This window comes from Metopolophium dirhodum, chromosome 5, assembly GCF_019925205.1.
Source record: "Metopolophium dirhodum isolate CAU chromosome 5, ASM1992520v1, whole genome shotgun sequence".
Taxonomy (NCBI): domain Eukaryota; kingdom Metazoa; phylum Arthropoda; class Insecta; order Hemiptera; family Aphididae; genus Metopolophium; species Metopolophium dirhodum.
Window position 1 is genome coordinate 9389138 of NC_083564.1, and position 19658 is coordinate 9408795.

The 19658-nt window shown below is 28.6% G+C and overlaps 1 protein-coding gene across 2 annotated transcripts in view; it reads left to right on the plus strand.

The window, feature by feature from the left end:
• Window positions 1-19658, plus strand: part of LOC132944469 (lachesin-like) — a 130565-nt gene that overhangs the window by 55436 nt on the left and 55471 nt on the right. For both annotated transcript variants that reach the window (XM_061013831.1, XM_061013832.1), the window contains 2 exons: window positions 11024-11231; window positions 16351-16512. In XM_061013831.1, the coding sequence (XP_060869814.1) occupies window positions 11024-11231; window positions 16351-16512 (370 nt within the window). The remainder of the gene's footprint in view (window positions 1-11023; window positions 11232-16350; window positions 16513-19658) is intronic.

Consider the following 19658-nt stretch of genomic DNA (forward strand, 5'->3'; position numbering starts at 1 on the left):
GGAAAAAACTTTGTATTTGGTATATGGCCGTCATTACTACCGATCAACTTTCCCTGACTTTTTCAAACGATGTTACCTACAGCGATTTAAAGCTACGACTTTGAAAATAAATGATGGAAAAGTAAAATTTGATCTTCAATAAGTAAATGGTTTCAAATAAATTTGAAAAATAGGTGTTAAATAATAAATATAATAAATACGATTTATAACATTTAAGTTTGAACATAAGATAATTTACTGTATATTATAAGTATATGTAAATCTATATATAAGTAGTACTATAATATAAGTATTAGATACATCAAATTAACTTTTTTCCCTAAATTTATATTTTCTAATCTACATTGATTTTCTATTATAATAATATAAATTCTAGTGAAATAGAAGTAAATTATTATAATTTATAATAATAATATACAAATTCAATTTATCTGATGTAAGCAATGCTTAAGATTTTTTTTGAATTTGTACAATTTGCTCATCAAAATAAATCAAACTTTATTTTAGATTATCAAACTATTCGGTTATACATTTTATGTATTTGGTTCACAGTTAAATCCGAATTGGAACTATATGTCTATATCAACACTAGTGTTCATTAATGAACGCCACACACTTGTTGAAAGGGTGAACCCATCCCACCAACATAATGTTAAACATGATCAGTGGTGGTCAAATTATTTTGTCGTTGGAGGGGGGGGGGAAGGGTGGATGCAGCTGATTTTCAACATGCTCTATTTGATTAATAAAAATATAATTCAAGGTTATAAGATCTTAGACATTGAAAAATAGGTCATAGGGGGACCTATTGGGGGCTTTAAACGGGGAGTTTGGCCACCACTGAACATGATATTGCAAAGGTCTACACGATATTCAAAATGTAACTAAATATTTTTTAATTAAAAACCATTATGGTTACTTTTATGACAGTAATACCACACTCTAAAAAGAAAATGTTTCTATTTATCTATTAAATGACTTTTTTTAATGGCAGACTTATTTCGCACAGGGCTAGACACATGATACTACACAAGAATAGTCAATATGAATGTAACGCGGCCCCGATGATTGAATGCTGGTTGATCGTGGCCCGGTCGTAGTGTAGGTTTGGATTGAGGTGATAAAAAACACAACACAAACACTTTACGTATGTCACTATAAGTATTACATTATAATATCACAACTAAATAATACATTGGTGCCGCTCGGGTGATTAGTTTTGCGTCGGACAGATGTGCTATCGGTCCGACGGTCCGATGAAAAATGTCCGACCGTACGTCTTACGCGACACCGTTCCCCGTCCCACCTTGCCATGACCGTGTCGTTGGGTTACCATGGTCGTGCCTGTGAGAGAGTCGACCGGGTCGCGCTAGTCGCGTAGTGGTGGTTGGATATAAGGTAGACAGGCCGCTATAGTGCTTGTACTAGTTGTACATTGTGTACTTGCTACAGATGCGAACCGCGTCCAATGCAGTCTCAACTCCATTGCTATTTGTTTATTGGTTTGATTTACCCATTTTTAATAACATGTACCAACTTTTAACTCAGAACAAAAAAAAATGTATTGATGATAAGTAGCTGATAATAATTATAATAATTTTTTATTGCCTAGTTGTATAGCTTTGAATAATTTAAAACAATTCGAATCTAATTAATATAAAAATAAGACATTAATAATTCAAATATTTATAGAGTAAAATCTAAAAAAAAATAAGATTGATTTAATTGCTGTACGTAGGACATATTATACATACTAAAGTGAAAAGTGTGCATTGATGCATGCACCTAACGTGAAGTTTTTGCATATCGTGCACATTTATCGTGCCGGGCATCTTTATGAATGACAAAGTAAAATTGTTGAGCAGACGTTAGTTACACTGTAAATGTGTTTCGAAATACTAGTCCAATACATTTAATCGTTTTTCATACTACTGACAATGTCATCCAGTTCATTATTATTCATTTAAACAGTCATGGTTGTCAAAACGTACTCTTAATGACACAGTTCAATATATAGATGGTAGCTATTTTATACTTTATAATAAAAATACTTACGAATCAATCGATGCCATCTATACATAATATTATACACCATCAATATCGTTCAAAATTCAAATGATTTCCTACGTTTTCATTAAATTCGTAACAATATTATGGTAATAAATATTGTTGTTGTATTTTTATTTTTTTCCGTGGTTAGCAGAACAAAAAAAAAGTAGCTACCGTGAATTTATGAAAATATAACTATTAGGATTATAATATGATGATCAATGATCATTGAGTCATCAATTTATTCGAATATCGTTTACCATTTTGAAATGTTTACACTCCAATAGTGCAAAATTTGTGTGCGTTATACGTCAATGTTCATTTTACGTTTGTTTTTTAAATTTTTTGTGACTTACTATTTTAACATATTATAACGATAATTTTTAAATTTTGGAAATTTAGAAATTAGTTTATTTTAACAACATTGTCTGCATAACCTCAGTTTTGATTTGTAAGAAAAGTAAGTATATACAATATTAGTATGTTAGCTATCTGGTAAATTAGTCTGAATGGTCCTAACTATTAAGCGTTGTCGTGAAATGATTTTTATAATTCCATAATGAAGAATCTTATGAAAGCAAAGTAACAGAGCCAAAAACCGTCATCGCGGTTTTTACTCTGTACAAAATTGATCTTAATTTATTTGTTTAGTTATAATATTACGTATAATAGAAATCTCCTGATCTTAAAACTCCATTTATTACCTACATTGAATTATTTTGGAATTAAAACCAAAATTTTCCAGATGACGTGTGATGTGACTTGATTTATGAAATAAATGTATTTTAAATATATTATGTAGTATTCAAAAATAAATAACATTTAAGTTTGAACATAAGATAATTTACTGTATATTATAAGTATATGTAAATCTATATATAAGTAGTACTATAATATAAGTATTAGATACATCAAATTAACTTTTTTCCCTAAATTTATATTTTCTAATCTACATTGATTTTCTATTATAATAATATAAATTCTAGTGAAATAGAAGTAAATTATTATAATTTATAATAATAATATACAAATTCAATTTATCTGATGTAAGCAATGCTTAAGATTTTTTTTGAATTTGTACAATTTGCTCATCAAAATAAATCAAACTTTATTTTAGATTATCAAACTATTCGGTTATACATTTTATGTATTTGGTTCACAGTTAAATCCGAATTGGAACTATATGTCTATATCAACACTAGTGTTCATTAATGAACGCCACACACTTGTTGAAAGGGTGAACCCATCCCACCAACATAATGTTAAACATGATCAGTGGTGGTCAAATTATTTTGTCGTTGGAGGGGGGGGGGGAAGGGTGGATGCAGCTGATTTTCAACATGCTCTATTTGATTAATAAAAATATAATTCAAGGTTATAAGATCTTAGACATTGAAAAATAGGTCATAGGGGGACCTATTGGGGGCTTTAAACGGGGAGTTTGGCCACCACTGAACATGATATTGCAAAGGTCTACACGATATTCAAAATGTAACTAAATATTTTTTAATTAAAAACCATTATGGTTACTTTTATGACAGTAATACCACACTCTAAAAAGAAAATGTTTCTATTTATCTATTAAATGACTTTTTTTAATGGCAGACTTATTTCGCACAGGGCTAGACACATGATACTACACAAGAATAGTCAATATGAATGTAACGCGGCCCCGATGATTGAATGCTGGTTGATCGTGGCCCGGTCGTAGTGTAGGTTTGGATTGAGGTGATAAAAAACACAACACAAACACTTTACGTATGTCACTATAAGTATTACATTATAATATCACAACTAAATAATACATTGGTGCCGCTCGGGTGATTAGTTTTGCGTCGGACAGATGTGCTATCGGTCCGACGGTCCGATGAAAAATGTCCGACCGTACGTCTTACGCGACACCGTTCCCCGTCCCACCTTGCCATGACCGTGTCGTTGGGTTACCATGGTCGTGCCTGTGAGAGAGTCGACCGGGTCGCGCTAGTCGCGTAGTGGTGGTTGGATATAAGGTAGACAGGCCGCTATAGTGCTTGTACTAGTTGTACATTGTGTACTTGCTACAGATGCGAACCGCGTCCAATGCAGTCTCAACTCCATTGCTATTTGTTTATTGGTTTGATTTACCCATTTTTAATAACATGTACCAACTTTTAACTCAGAACAAAAAAAAATGTATTGATGATAAGTAGCTGATAATAATTATAATAATTTTTTATTGCCTAGTTGTATAGCTTTGAATAATTTAAAACAATTCGAATCTAATTAATATAAAAATAAGACATTAATAATTCAAATATTTATAGAGTAAAATCTAAAAAAAAATAAGATTGATTTAATTGCTGTACGTAGGACATATTATACATACTAAAGTGAAAAGTGTGCATTGATGCATGCACCTAACGTGAAGTTTTTGCATATCGTGCACATTTATCGTGCACATTTATCGTGCCGGGCATCTTTATGAATGACAAAGTAAAATTGTTGAGCAGACGTTAGTTACACTGTAAATGTGTTTCGAAATACTAGTCCAATACATTTAATCGTTTTTCATACTACTGACAATGTCATCCAGTTCATTATTATTCATTTAAACAGTCATGGTTGTCAAAACGTACTCTTAATGACACAGTTCAATATATAGATGGTAGCTATTTTATACTTTATAATAAAAATACTTACGAATCAATCGATGCCATCTATACATAATATTATACACCATCAATATCGTTCAAAATTCAAATGATTTCCTACGTTTTCATTAAATTCGTAACAATATTATGGTAATAAATATTGTTGTTGTATTTTTATTTTTTTCCGTGGTTAGCAGAACAAAAAAAAAGTAGCTACCGTGAATTTATGAAAATATAACTATTAGGATTATAATATGATGATCAATGATCATTGAGTCATCAATTTATTCGAATATCGTTTACCATTTTGAAATGTTTACACTCCAATAGTGCAAAATTTGTGTGCGTTATACGTCAATGTTCATTTTACGTTTGTTTTTTAAATTTTTTGTGACTTACTATTTTAACATATTATAACGATAATTTTTAAATTTTGGAAATTTAGAAATTAGTTTATTTTAACAACATTGTCTGCATAACCTCAGTTTTGATTTGTAAGAAAAGTAAGTATATACAATATTAGTATGTTAGCTATCTGGTAAATTAGTCTGAATGGTCCTAACTATTAAGCGTTGTCGTGAAATGATTTTTATAATTCCATAATGAAGAATCTTATGAAAGCAAAGTAACAGAGCCAAAAACCGTCATCGCGGTTTTTACTCTGTACAAAATTGATCTTAATTTATTTGTTTAGTTATAATATTACGTATAATAGAAATCTCCTGATCTTAAAACTCCATTTATTACCTACATTGAATTATTTTGGAATTAAAACCAAAATTTTCCAGATGACGTGTGATGTGACTTGATTTATGAAATAAATGTATTTTAAATATATTATGTAGTATTCAAAAATAAATAAATATCAGCTAATACAAGTATCAACGTATAATAGGTAAACAGAACAGTTCAACACGTCATATGAATTAAATATATTATGCAAAGTATCGTGAAAGGTGCAATGACAAATCGGAAATTTATGACTAAAGTATACCTTTAATTGATGAAATATATTTCTTTATAGATTAGCAGTTAATAATACTCGTGCCCAGGATTTGAGAAAACCAAACGTTTATCAAATTTTTTTAAAGTTTAAAAAATGAAAACGAAAAATAATTACTTCCAATGGTAGGAAAGTTTTATTTGTTTTATAAAATGTCTGTACCTTTGAGCGATTTTTCACTAGTAGTTTATTACAAAAAAGATTTATTTTAACTGGAAATAGAGGATTGTTTTTGTAAATTATAGAACATAGCTCTCATATAGTGTTATTCTTTATTTTAAACATTTAAATTAAGCTAAAAAAATGATTGTTTGAACAACATTTTCATCATATCATTGATTAATTCTATTAGGTTATGATTACATTTTTACTAAATTTTTTTTTTAATTCTATAGGCAGCTCATTTATTAAAATAAATATACGAATATAAAAAATGTAAATATTTTAAGAATAAATGTCAATAAATACTGAATGTATATAAATATTTACAATAACTAATATTATTGCTCCGAGCAGTTTTTATTTATTTCATTTTATTTAATTTTAATCTATTTTTTTTCTCGATAAAACGGAATATAGGTACCTATGCGTTTGCTATATTATAATTGCGTGTAATATTTATTTCAACATTTTTTCATTCTTATTTAAAAGTGCACGATAAGCGATTTCAATGGATTGCACCGCAGTGTACCAAATCCAAAAATATAAACAGCAGCTGATATCATAATATAAACCATGTCTAGGTTATTCTATTTTCCGTGGACATTGAAAAAAAAATAAAAACGAAAGACGTTTTCTGCGTTACAGGCGAACACAGGTAACTTGGCATGAGTCTAAGAGTTCTCATCCCGAATAGGTTTTGACTTGTGTGTGTGTGAAATATGCCATGAACGATTCCTATTATACTTCTGGGTATGACCGGGTTTGCAGGCTTAAGGTTGGTTAAGCGTGAATTGGAGGCTCCGATAGCAAAACGAAGGGGAATTACCGACCCGAGCAGGAGGAGTGATAGAGGGTCGGGTGCTTTTGTCCGGGGCCAAATTAATTTAAGACACATTTCTGGATTATTCACTTGCAGAAAACCATCGACCTCGCGTCCTGCGCTGGCTGCTGCGAATCGCTTCAGATTGGATTGGACAACAGACGAGCCTAATGGACACTTAAAAGTGGAAAAGCTTATCTGCAACACACCACTCGTGACTTCCCTGAATCCTGTTGGCCCAACGTATCGCGTTTAATTAACGTACATTTTCATAACTCGTTCAAATGTAAATTTATTTTCTAAGACGATGCACACCAATAAGTATTAACGATATCACGGGCACCGTGATTGTCACAGGTATATTATATTATGCACTCCATGCTCAGCGACTCCGTGTTGGACAGTAAAAATATACGACATTGTCAGTTAATTCAAAGATTTCCCGGATTTCATTTTATTCTTCTGCGATTTCCATTGAAATTAACTGTAATATTATATTATAAACGAATTTCCGATTCGTATTAAACGCGATTACATCTAGACATTTACGTTTTAAATGATAGTAATAATAATAATAATATAATGTTGGTAACTATTCGTATTTTTTATTAACGTTATAGTCAAGACGTTATCCACACTATACGTTAATTTTTTATTCAAAGAAACTTATTTCAATATTATTATAGCTCATAATAGGAAGGCAATTATTCCAGGACAGAATAATTTAATAAAGTTTATCCCATGATATAGTTTATACACTATTACCGAGTTCGTGGACAATTGTATGGAAAAGCGCAACAGTAGTCATTTAAATGATTCTCCATTGTAACAATTCAATTTTATCAGATTAGTGATTACACGACCGTAAAGCAAATTTAATGGTCAGATATTTCATCATTGAAAAGTAACATAATTCATTATCATAACAAAATCTGAAAGTTATGATAATCAACTACAATCTAATTGTTTGCATATCTAATATTATGTTTAATGAAAAGCATACTATACCGGTTAACTAAACAAAACAATATTTTATGCTACGGTGCATTATAATATTGTACTGTGGACTGAGGACTTTCAACAATAGGTGTAATTAAAAATATTTTATGTACCTATTTAATTATTAATAAGTAGTCTTATGTAAAAATTTATAAGTACTAAAAGGCTACAACGTATATCATGCTGGTACGCATTTGACACATACATTATAAACTTCTTGAAGCTTGAAGTTGTTATAATTAATGTAAAATAGCTATTACTTGGAAGAAAATAATGCGTTGATTATTGATGTTGCATCATAAATGTATAAAGCAGTAATATTCGGGGCATAAGCGAGTTAAAAATCATCATCGACTCTAATGTCTACGTAGGTTACCTATAGGTTAGGTTAATGCTATCGACTATATAGTTATAATTTAAATCACTAGGTATAATGCTATGAAGTATTAAAGTGAGGGAATTTTTATTTTTTAAACCGTTCGCCGATAGGTAATACACTTAAACGTCGTTTTAATTTCTTTCTATTTTCTAATGACGTCAGCGAAATGATTTCGAGGCGGTCAGAGTTATATTAAAACCCACCGACCGACCGGCCGGAGACGTCGACTTCCGGTAGAATTTCAATTGTTGAGCACGACAGCAGACGTAGGTATATGTCAATGTAATTTCAATCACATGCAACGTTCAAATCGTTCAATAACCTATATATATATATATTTTGTCCAGAACGAACTACCTGCAGCAGTTTATTGGTAATAGACTAGATAGACTTGAGTATTACACTGTTGTACCTACCCAAATAGTGTATACACTGACGGTCGGACTGTTATTTAAAAACTTACGATGGCCCGTGGAAAATTAAATGAGGTTTCTCGGTGGTCGTATACGGAAAAGTATTTCCCGATCGTTCACATATTATTATGTTTCGTTGTACACTTGTACCTTGTACGTATTCTTTCATCCTCACATTGTTATTATACTCGAATAGAATATAACCGCGTGTTTGAGACCAATTTATTATTCGAAATTATACGATATCATTGAATATATATTTTTGCATGTACAATATTCGAAGACGAGAAAATATTTTTTTTTTTTATCAAATTTATATTTAATCACGATATCCATATATCACATTATATATCGTTTATTCCATAAACATACATTTCTATTCATTTCCATAATGAGATTCAATGTTCGTATAATATTACCGCGGAATATGTCAATGTGAACTCACAGTACCTATACATGGAAATATATTGAATAATAATGAATTTGGGTCCGAAGCTCTACAGAAATTATTCATTATAAAAGGTTGAGTCCTGTGTAAATAAAGTTCTATAATCTAACTTAACATCGGTGTTAAACTTAAATTTTGAAAATTTTTACAATCGTATTATTACATGCCGTTATCGTGAAATTGTTTTAATTTTAAATATAGGTCTTACCTGCTATTCACTTCCAGCAGCTATCCATGGTGTATGCTCGATGTGTTTTTTGTAAATCTGTTTGCGTGTAAGAATTTTGAAAAGCATTGGCAACTAATTTATCATTTTAGTATCTAATATTGTAATTTTTATACGCATTTTCAAGTTTTTTTTTAAAAATGTTCTATAATCTTATATAATAATTGATGTTTTTTTTTATGGAACAACATTTCATAGGACTTAAATTTATAAGACTTGGTTTCTTTTGTAACTTGATGTATTAAATAAATAGATTTTATATAGGACTCGAAACATTACCAAGATTAATAATGATAATAGGTATAGAATGTGCGTCTGGACATTATGCACATTTGGATACAGTGGATTCGAGGTAAAGTGCGATTGATAATAATTAACTGATCTTTACCATATAATATTTTGTGCCACGAGGTGTGGGCATAATTGTTCCGAGGTTGGAATTCGGTCTGAAAATTGGTGCGTTCATTTGTGTTCTATACAGTTTCAATTAAAACTATTATCCTTAGGTACTATTGTGTTTCATGAAAAAAATTACAATACATTAAGATTATAACGTCTAAGAAAATATGTTGACCCAGTATAAATATTTAAAATAACCCATCATTTTAACCAACAGATTTTTTATTTTTTTTATTATTTCTTATTTTTAATAAAAAATGTTTTAAAAAAAGTGGGAAATGGTTTTTTCCACTGAAGGTCTTCGCTTCGTTAATAAAAGTAATTATCCAACATCCTTTTGCTCTTTTACTTCGCTATTAGTACCCGTGAACATAATCAATTAAAAGATAGAGAAACATTTTTTTTTTTTGGGAGAGTATAGAAAGGGGAAGGTGTGCAAATTAAATTGCCGCAGGCAGGAGGTTTCTGCATAGCCTGTAATAATAATAATAAGAAAAAAAACAACAGCAACATTTCGGCAAGAAACAAATTATCTCTAAGGTATACTTAAAATTAAATTTTATTTATTACAAAGAGTTGTGCCTTTGTATAAGATTATAAGCATCTGGAAATTAAAAAAAATATATATATATATATTAATAAGCAAACACTTTTTGTGCACCCAAAATGAACATCCTCTGGTTTTAATACTTGAGTTCAAAAAGTGTAAAATAACATGGTAGATTTTAGTATTGATATATTATGTTTTTACTATTTACGAAAAATATTATTAAAACAGATTTTCCAAAAATGAAAAATCTCGAGAAAATTAATTTTACCGACGTTGTTTCTAAAAGCAGTAAATTGAATACCTATGTAACATCTTCCTCTGCTTTTATAATAGTTGCGTTGTTGTATCACAGGTACGCTTTGAAGAGCCGATGGGATTTAGAATCCTTCAAATCCTATAATAAAATACAAATGATACTATGTCCAATGTATGGAATAAGTAATATAATATTATATTGATAAACTAAATCGCATTGTACACGGATACATTGCAATTGCTGCTGTACTTGCCCTAACTATATAGTTATGGAAACGTTATTTATTTCATTGAGTATCTACAACGTATACAATCAACCTATTCCGTGGGTTAATAGGATATTATGTTTAGGATAAAATTGACCATGATATTATTATATTATTATATATTTTGTATGTAAACGAAATTTAATATCATAGTTTATTGTACTTTGAATAACGATTACTAAAAGTAACTCTCGATAAATAAATACACGTTTTTCAGTTGAATCAGCTGATCACATAATATATAAATAATTTTATAGAATTACAGAAAATTAAAAAAAAAACGATTACCAGGCCTCTTAACATAATTTTTTATACCTCCTACTTTACTTTCGGTATATTGGTATAATACGCATGATACCAGTGTAGACTTATTTACACAACTACCTCCATCTTACGTCGTGATACATATTATGATGACTTACAGGTCGCCTGGATCCACATCGATCGGAAGATGATACTCGCAGTGCACAAACATGTCATCGCCCGAATACCCAGATTCAGCATGTCTCATGATGGCCAGAAGACGTGGATGCTGAACATCAACGGCGTGAGAGCGTCGGACAAGGGTATTTACATGTGCCAAGTTAACACCGACCCCATGATCAGTCAAGTCGGTTATCTTCAGGTGGTCGGTGAGTGCGGATATACGTAAATAATAATATTATAGTGGCGTAGGAATACCGAACAATTATTTTTTATTCGTTAAAATGTCACGGTTCTATACCTAACAATTATAATAATATTATCTGTCCGGGAGCAAAAAAAAAAAATCGACGGCCAGTATAATCATATTTTACTTTATTTTTCCACCTTACCGATCATGGTCAACTTTTCGTCAAGCCAATATTATTATTAATGCACATCGGATATTTGATTATTATTTTTTTATTATTATTATTGTTATACTTTAATCCCTAAGAAAAACATTCTAATTTTTTAACAGCCGAGTGGCCTAAGAGATTCGCTTAACAGCGATACTAAACCTGAATATTTTGTTTTGTATTCACGGGAGACCATCGATTGCATTTAAAAAAAATCATCATCATATCAGAACTCATAACAATATAACCGTGCCCGCAAGTTTAGGCTATATTGCCTACTACGCGCATATACATAATTTAATATACTTTTGGTAATGAGGATTGCGGGGGAATGGAGATAAAATTTAATTAAAAAAATCCCCAGAACTGGCTTAAAATTCCGGTCTAATTTTTTCCCACCTGCACCGGACTGTCCGGCAAAGCCGATTATAATATTTTAGAACAGCAAATCCCATTTTTTTCTCTTATATAGTTTTCACTATATCATTCAGCGGCGTTTGAACGAAAATAGTTTTAAAAAAACTCAACTAAAAATACACGAGCTCTTTGGATGGATTATGCACTTCAATGTAATCCAATGACTCCACTTTATTTCTCTATAATACTAAAAAAAAGTTAAACAAGTTTTTTATCCTCAGATTTATTTACGAATAAACGTTATAATATCTTGAACCGTAATAGTAAAGATTAGCTATATAATATCTTTGTTGATATCGCCTAAAAGCAAAAATAAAAACTCAAATACAATAAATTATTTGAGTATAGAACTATATATAATGTTGTTAAAGCTAGAATCATAGATGGTTCTAAGATATTCGACAAGAAAAAATAAAACTTACCGGTAAACATGAATTGTTATAATGAATTAACTATATCTAATTTAAAAATAACAGGATTAAAAATGTTCATTAGTCATTACTATTATCCGCACGAAAATATTTTGTTTCAATTTCTAAAATATTTAAAAAGAAGAATGCGTAAAATCTGTTAAAAATATTTAAATATACATTTATTTTTGAGTTTGAAATAGGGTTATCTCAATTTGTTAGACATGACAAAGCCGATGATTAAAGTGGGCTAGACACGTGTGGTGATGCGAGAAACAAATTTTGCGCATAATTATTGTGCACTTATGGTACCTATAGTTCCAAGCATAAAACAATTGGTTTAACAATTGAGTAAAAAAAAAATACTGATAAGAAATTTGAGTTTACTAATTTTTAAAATGCACGAATAAGCGTTGTATTCATATTTATTCAACCAAATATTTATCACGATCGCGTATTCAAATTATACATATAAAACAATAAAACATAATTTATTTTTAATACAGTTAACTTTTAACGCAATATGATTTTAATGTACTAACTATAAAAGCCTACCTACTTGAAGTTATAATATTTTTATTTAATTGTATTGAATATAAAATATTTTACTTTTAAAATAAACCACAAATATGTGTAGTTGAATTATAAGACATGAAAAAGTGATAAATGCTTCAGAAAAACATAATAAAGATTGACTTGTTGTGCAATAAAGGTAATTGAGTTAATTATAAAACAAAAGATAAATATTTCAAACCAATTAAACTTTAGACGCTAAACAAGTAAGCCAAGCAACTTAAAATGTATGTAATTAATTTTAATAAACTGTTTACGTTTCTTTATTTAATTTATTTTAATAAGAACACAAAAAAATAGTTGATTAACCAGCTGTTAAACCAAAAAACAATATGAAATTTATCAAAACTACTTAATTTTAATATAATTTTTAGTTATGCATTATACTGGTATCTATATAGAAAAATATATACCCATAATAATTAAAATACAAGTGAGTTTAGACTTTGGATTTCACGTTATTCAATGTCTGATTACACATTTTGTATTCCTTCGAACGTTTTGTAGTTTCTTATTCTTTAATAACAATGAATTGATAATTCACAATACTTATAATCGGCTATAGTTATTATAAATTCGACTAAAAATGTATTTGCATCTATTTTTGGATTATCTGAAACGATGCTTCCATGCTGCAAATTCCACAATATTTATAATTAAAAACAAATAATCTCATTTATTACTAGTCAAGTGTTTTTTTTTTTTTATGTTATTATTTTCAACTTAAATATATCACATTTATTTCATTGAAAATATGGAACTTTTGTTATTATTGACCAAAATATCGTTATAAAAGCTTCAAATTCCACTGCAAAATGTTTGGCCGTTAAATGTCAAAACTATCTCGAAAACATATCGACTTTATTTAGACGAAAAATAACTTTAGCGAACAGAATGATAATATTTATTATTACATTCTATTCTTATAAAACTGACATTTCTAAGAGAAGATTATATACGCTCTTCTCGATTCTCCTCTGACATTGTTATTCGTTCGTATGGCATTCTAAAAAATCACAATAAATGCTACATTTCGTGCATTATTTAAATGTACCTACCCAAAATTCTTTGAAATCTATGCTAGTTATGCGAAATCAACTGCGCCGTGGTCCTTTGTCTATATGATATTAAAGACAATTATTTCTTTATGGAATTTAAATTATCAAAATCCGCACAAGCTTTGATGTTTGAATCGTCTCTGTTCATAATTATTTAAATTTAAACCTATCCGTGCGTTTGTTATATTTTGATCACTACAGTTTTCATATTGGTACCTACCTAATCAAAACAATGATAGTATACATTTAAATTATCATCAAACAAATTATTATTAATATTCATGTCATTAACTACTCATTATAAAACGTGTCTGTAATAATTTATATTATACGGAACATTATTACCGTTAAATATTGTAATAAATATAACATAATAAAATGTATAGTTTTTATATAAGCTCCATATATGAGAAGTTTTTAAATCGATGGAAGAAAATAACGATTACGTCTGTACTGAATATTATTATAAATGTTTTACTCGGTCACAGATGATTTTTCATGTTCAACACTTTCAACAAAAAAAAAAAAAAGCCATCCGAAATGTTTATAATTTGTTTCGTATGATAATAATGTTCTATACTTATCCTTATTTTTTTTCAAACTTTATAATTTGGTATTTCACATTAATTGCATTATAAACTACATTGCAAAAATACTTTTTGAAAATATCTTACATATTTCTATAAAACGCAATGCATTTTAGATATATTACGCAAAATTTCGTTATTTAGAGAAAAAAATATTATAAGTTGGATGATACATAACTTAAAAATATATGTTGTATAAGAAATATGACATATTATACTCATTCAAATATAATATTTTAAATGGGTAAAAAAAAGCTGTTAGTGTACCTATTAATTTTAAAAAGAAAATAAAAAACTGCAAAATAGTTCTCAAGTTTAAAAAATGTTCAGTATACTAATATTATAAAAATCTATATAAAATATGTAAAATAATATATATGCTGAGAAATATTATATTATCTTGAAATAATTTTGTAGCTTCCTCCATCTAAACTTACCACAAATATTCGAAACCATTAAGTTTCATGCTCTAATAATTATAAACAATAAAAGTTTGAACTTGGGAATATTCGAAATTTCAAATAATTTGAGTACCCATAATCTTAATAACCCGAACAATCGTATATCCCGATTTATGAATCCAGATAAATTGAATAAATTTTATAAAAATTGAATACTGTTGCCGTATCACACTAGTCTTAACCACAGTCCACAAGTAATAAATAATGAAAAACCGCATATTGGATTTCATATAAACTTTTACCGACATAAATAATGATTTTACTACAATACTGGACGTTTCAATAAAGGAGCATAAATGTATTATTGACTTACGTTTTCTAGACTGTCAAATACCTGACATAAGCCTATTGTTTATGATTTGTGACTTTCTTTGCTACGAAGCGTCCAATATATTTCTTATTTAAAACCGTGCGTGATTTTTCATCCTTTCTATTTAAACAAAAAAACAAATGGATTTATTTAAATGACATGTTTCAAAACTAAACCGTAAATGCATGCCCATAGGTAGGTGGGCATAACGTTTCTAACTTCGGTAAGTCCTATAATATTACACATTGGATAGTAATATAATGATTGGAATATGTGTCACACAATTTAAACAAGTTTCAGTAGTTTGATAACTCCCATAGTTTTTTGTTCAAAGTATGTTATAAACAGTTGTATTTGTTTAGGATAAAAATATTATTTATTTTATGCTCGGTTTTAAGGACAACAAAAATCCAAAAATACAAAGAACGGTTAAAAATACAAAATCAATATTGGCGGACGTTTAGGGATTATTTTTTAACGTAACAAAAAGTCATAGGACAAATTAAATTATGAATTGTTAACTTCAATTAACTAAATAATATAACTAAACTTATAGAATGTGTGATATTTGATGGCATTTATTTGTTGTTAAAACTGAGGATTTATAAGCTATTGTTTAATTCTAAATTAATATTAGAGAATATATGAATCTACTCTTTTTTATTCTTTTAATATTTTATCATAAAATAATAAGATCTTCGTTAGAATTTTGTAATACGTGGATACATGATATTTTGAAGAAAAAAAACGACGCAATTTATAAAGACAAGTAAAGTGTATATAATATAATTATGATGTATTTAGGTACTATAATTTCGATAAGCGGAAAATACTTCGTTTGATCCTTCTTAAATATTAATACGAGAAATTATAAATAATATCTATTTAATATTATATTATAAATAATCGGTTAGTCAGGTGGTTTTCTGTTTTGTTTTTTTCATTTTACCTCTTGTGCACTATAACATACGCGTTACTATACTATTCAGCGCCCGAAGCGCGAGTAATGTGAGAAGAGTTCCTATACTCCTATAATTGTATATACTGTGCAAATTTTTTTCCAATCATATTGATAAGAATTAATAGAGCAAGTTAATCAATTACATGTTGACAGTGCCACCAAACATTGTGGATGATGAAAGTTCCACTTCATCCGTAGCTGTGAGAGAAGGTCTCAATATATCACTTACGTGCAAAGCAAAAGGTAATCCGGAACCAAGAATTGTGTGGAAAAGAGAAAATGGATTCAACATAACAGTGGACAGAAGGAAAAAAGGTAAGAAGAAAAAAAACAGTACACATATTTAGATAGTATAATTTTCACGATTTAAACGTTGACTTCTGTAAATAAAAACTATTATTTATTTAATATTTACACATCGATAATTTGTATTAATTATTTATTTATATTTATTATTTGACTCCGCCATTGTTTGATCGAATTCGTCTAAAAGGTTTCTGTTGTTGACACTTTGCCTCCTCACATATTGCCTAAACACAAAGTCAACACATAGTTAAATAGTGTAAGGGTGAGTTTACTAAGTAATTAATTAAATATAATATAGGTTGATCCATTTACAGTTGTAAGGCACTCATTATTTTCAAAAACAATTCAATTTTTTCAAAATATTTTCTTTTCCATAGTTTATAAGTCGTTTAAAAACAACGGTATTCTAAAAAAATATATATTTTTTCTCTATTTTATTCATTAATATTAATACAATTGTTTAATTTTATTTAACGATAACATGATTGTTTAATTCCATATTTTAAAGAAAATTATTTTTTGAAGTAGGTATTTTGATATTTATATACATTGTATATGAATTATAAGTAAATATTTATAGTTCTGATAAACGGAGTGGAGTGGTACAGAGATTTCACTTGGTCCACTACTCCGCTCGTCTATATAAATGTAAATAATGTAACTAATAAACTACTTTCTGAAATTTGATTTTTCCCGATCGACATTTGAAACAGCAACTAGCACACCCTTATTAATATAATATTTTATTATTATAATATTCTATATACAAGCATGTGTATCTTTATGCATAAGACACAATATTGTAGTATTTATGTGACATTACAATACGTTACATAACATAGTATTTGAGACAGAAACTGGAACCGTATAGAAATTGACCGGTTTTGGACCGAAACCTTTTGAAAATCTTGGGACCGAAAACGGACCGGAACCCTAAAATACATTTTTTAAGAACCGAAACCTATATTTTGATATAAAGGTTAATTTGGTTTTTTTTCGGTTCCAAAATCAAATAGATATTTTATCTATAGTATCTAAAGTTAGTTACCTAACACTACTTATTAGTAATAACATATAATTATAAGATCATAGATCTATAAAAGTTTATCAATGCTAAGAAATAAGAATATTATTATGTGTACAACATGAATTGTCATAAAACAAATTCCAAAAATCCAAATTCTAATTTCCATGTAATATATAACAAGCCCGGTACCTACCTGCGTTCAATTATTTTTGAATCGCAAATCGTAATACGCAATAACTAATGTAGAATTTCTAAAAATAATAACAATTTGTACGTTTATAAGTGTTTCAGAGTAAGTTGTCCTATAATTGTTCCCTAAATAATATGCCTGCATGGCTGCAGTTATAATATTAAATACCTAATGTGGGCATCGTCTATTAGTTAAAAATTTGAATATTGTTAACTAATAAAATAGATAGGTATAGTGGATACCTAGTTATGTTTTAAATAAATATAGTTTAAATATAGTTTAATTATAGTTTAGGTTTTGCTAGTCGTATACAATATACGTATTATATGCCAGTAATGTTTTTTTTTAAATCTTACATTGTTTAGAATTCAATGGTATTCCGTAAACAGTCAGTAAATTATTGAATATAATAGTATATCTTTTATAGTTTTAGTGTTAATGGTATTATATTAACTAAACTCTGGAATGGGTACACTTAATTACAAATAATACCTTCCGGCTGCCATTAAATAGAGGTATGTTAATTTTTTTCTACATCACTTAATTGATAAAAAGCAAAAGTCAAACATAAAGAGTTAAAACCGGTATTAATCAAAACCAAAACCGAAACCGAAATTTTATATTTTTGAAAACCAAAACCAGAATCGAAACAGAAATTTTGGATTTTTGAGAACCAAAACCTAAACCCAAACCGATAAAATCATTATGGTTCCAGCCCCTAACTTGAGAAATAATTAATATGTTTACTTCGAGCTGTTTTTAATATGTGAAGTTTCCGTCTTATACTTCGGTATTTGCTGATTACATTCGCCATACCCTGTATCATTATTTCGTCTTGACGAAGTGAATCTTGACTGGTCAGTATTTTCAGAATTATTTGATATTTCTATGAGTTCTTCTTTTGGCATGTTTAGTAATACTAATATGTACCGTAAAAGTTGAACATCTACTTGAGTTTTTTTCAACGATATGTTGTCCATTGTTGATGGTGGAGCTTTTAAAACTTTTCAATGAACCTGCTCTACATGAACAACGATATTTGGTTAAATCGTATTTGACGTACCAATATCGATGTCAAAATAATTTAAAACTATTAAAAATAATGTTATATATACTATAACTTATTACCTACAGTAAGGAATACGTCATATTTTATCAACAATATGTTATACATCGTTCAGATCACTTAGATACGTTATATCTTTGTTTTAAAATACATGGATATTACCATTGATTATGAATACTAAATAATATCAGTATTCATAATCAATGATATTATTGCCTATGTCATGTTACATTTATAAATATTATTATGTGTAGTTACTATATGCATAATATAGATTAAGTTATAAAAATTAATAAAGCAAATAACCAAAGGTCCACAAATATTTTGATGCTGTTAAAAATGATGAGCGATCCTTTACTTGTAGGTACTTCTCCAAATACTAAAACAGTAATGATGTGGTCATTTTTATTTGCACATTTATTTTTATATTCTAATAAATTTGTTTCAGTAGGTATTAAGTATGACGTGATAGTTTATAATATTTATTTTGACGTTTTTGACATTATTTTTGTATAATAGCTTTTTAATTTACACACCACGCGTCATAATATTATTATTTTACTTTTAACGAAAATTGTAGCGAAATTGCATACACAAAGCGCCGTCTTAAAATATTATTATATTAAGATGATAATTTCAGCTCACTACTTGTGTACCAACTCATACGAAATATAGGACATTTTCGTTCACCAGAACCAATCATGTGTTGCAAGTTTTAATACAAGAGTGGATTTTAGTAGCTATAAACTTGGAGTTGGGGACACTAGCAGTGTTTTCATAATATTTTGATTCAATATCTAAGTTATGTGTGTGGAAGTTATTCTAAAAAAGCTCATATTTCGCAGAAAAATAAAAATATCTCAAAAAATATA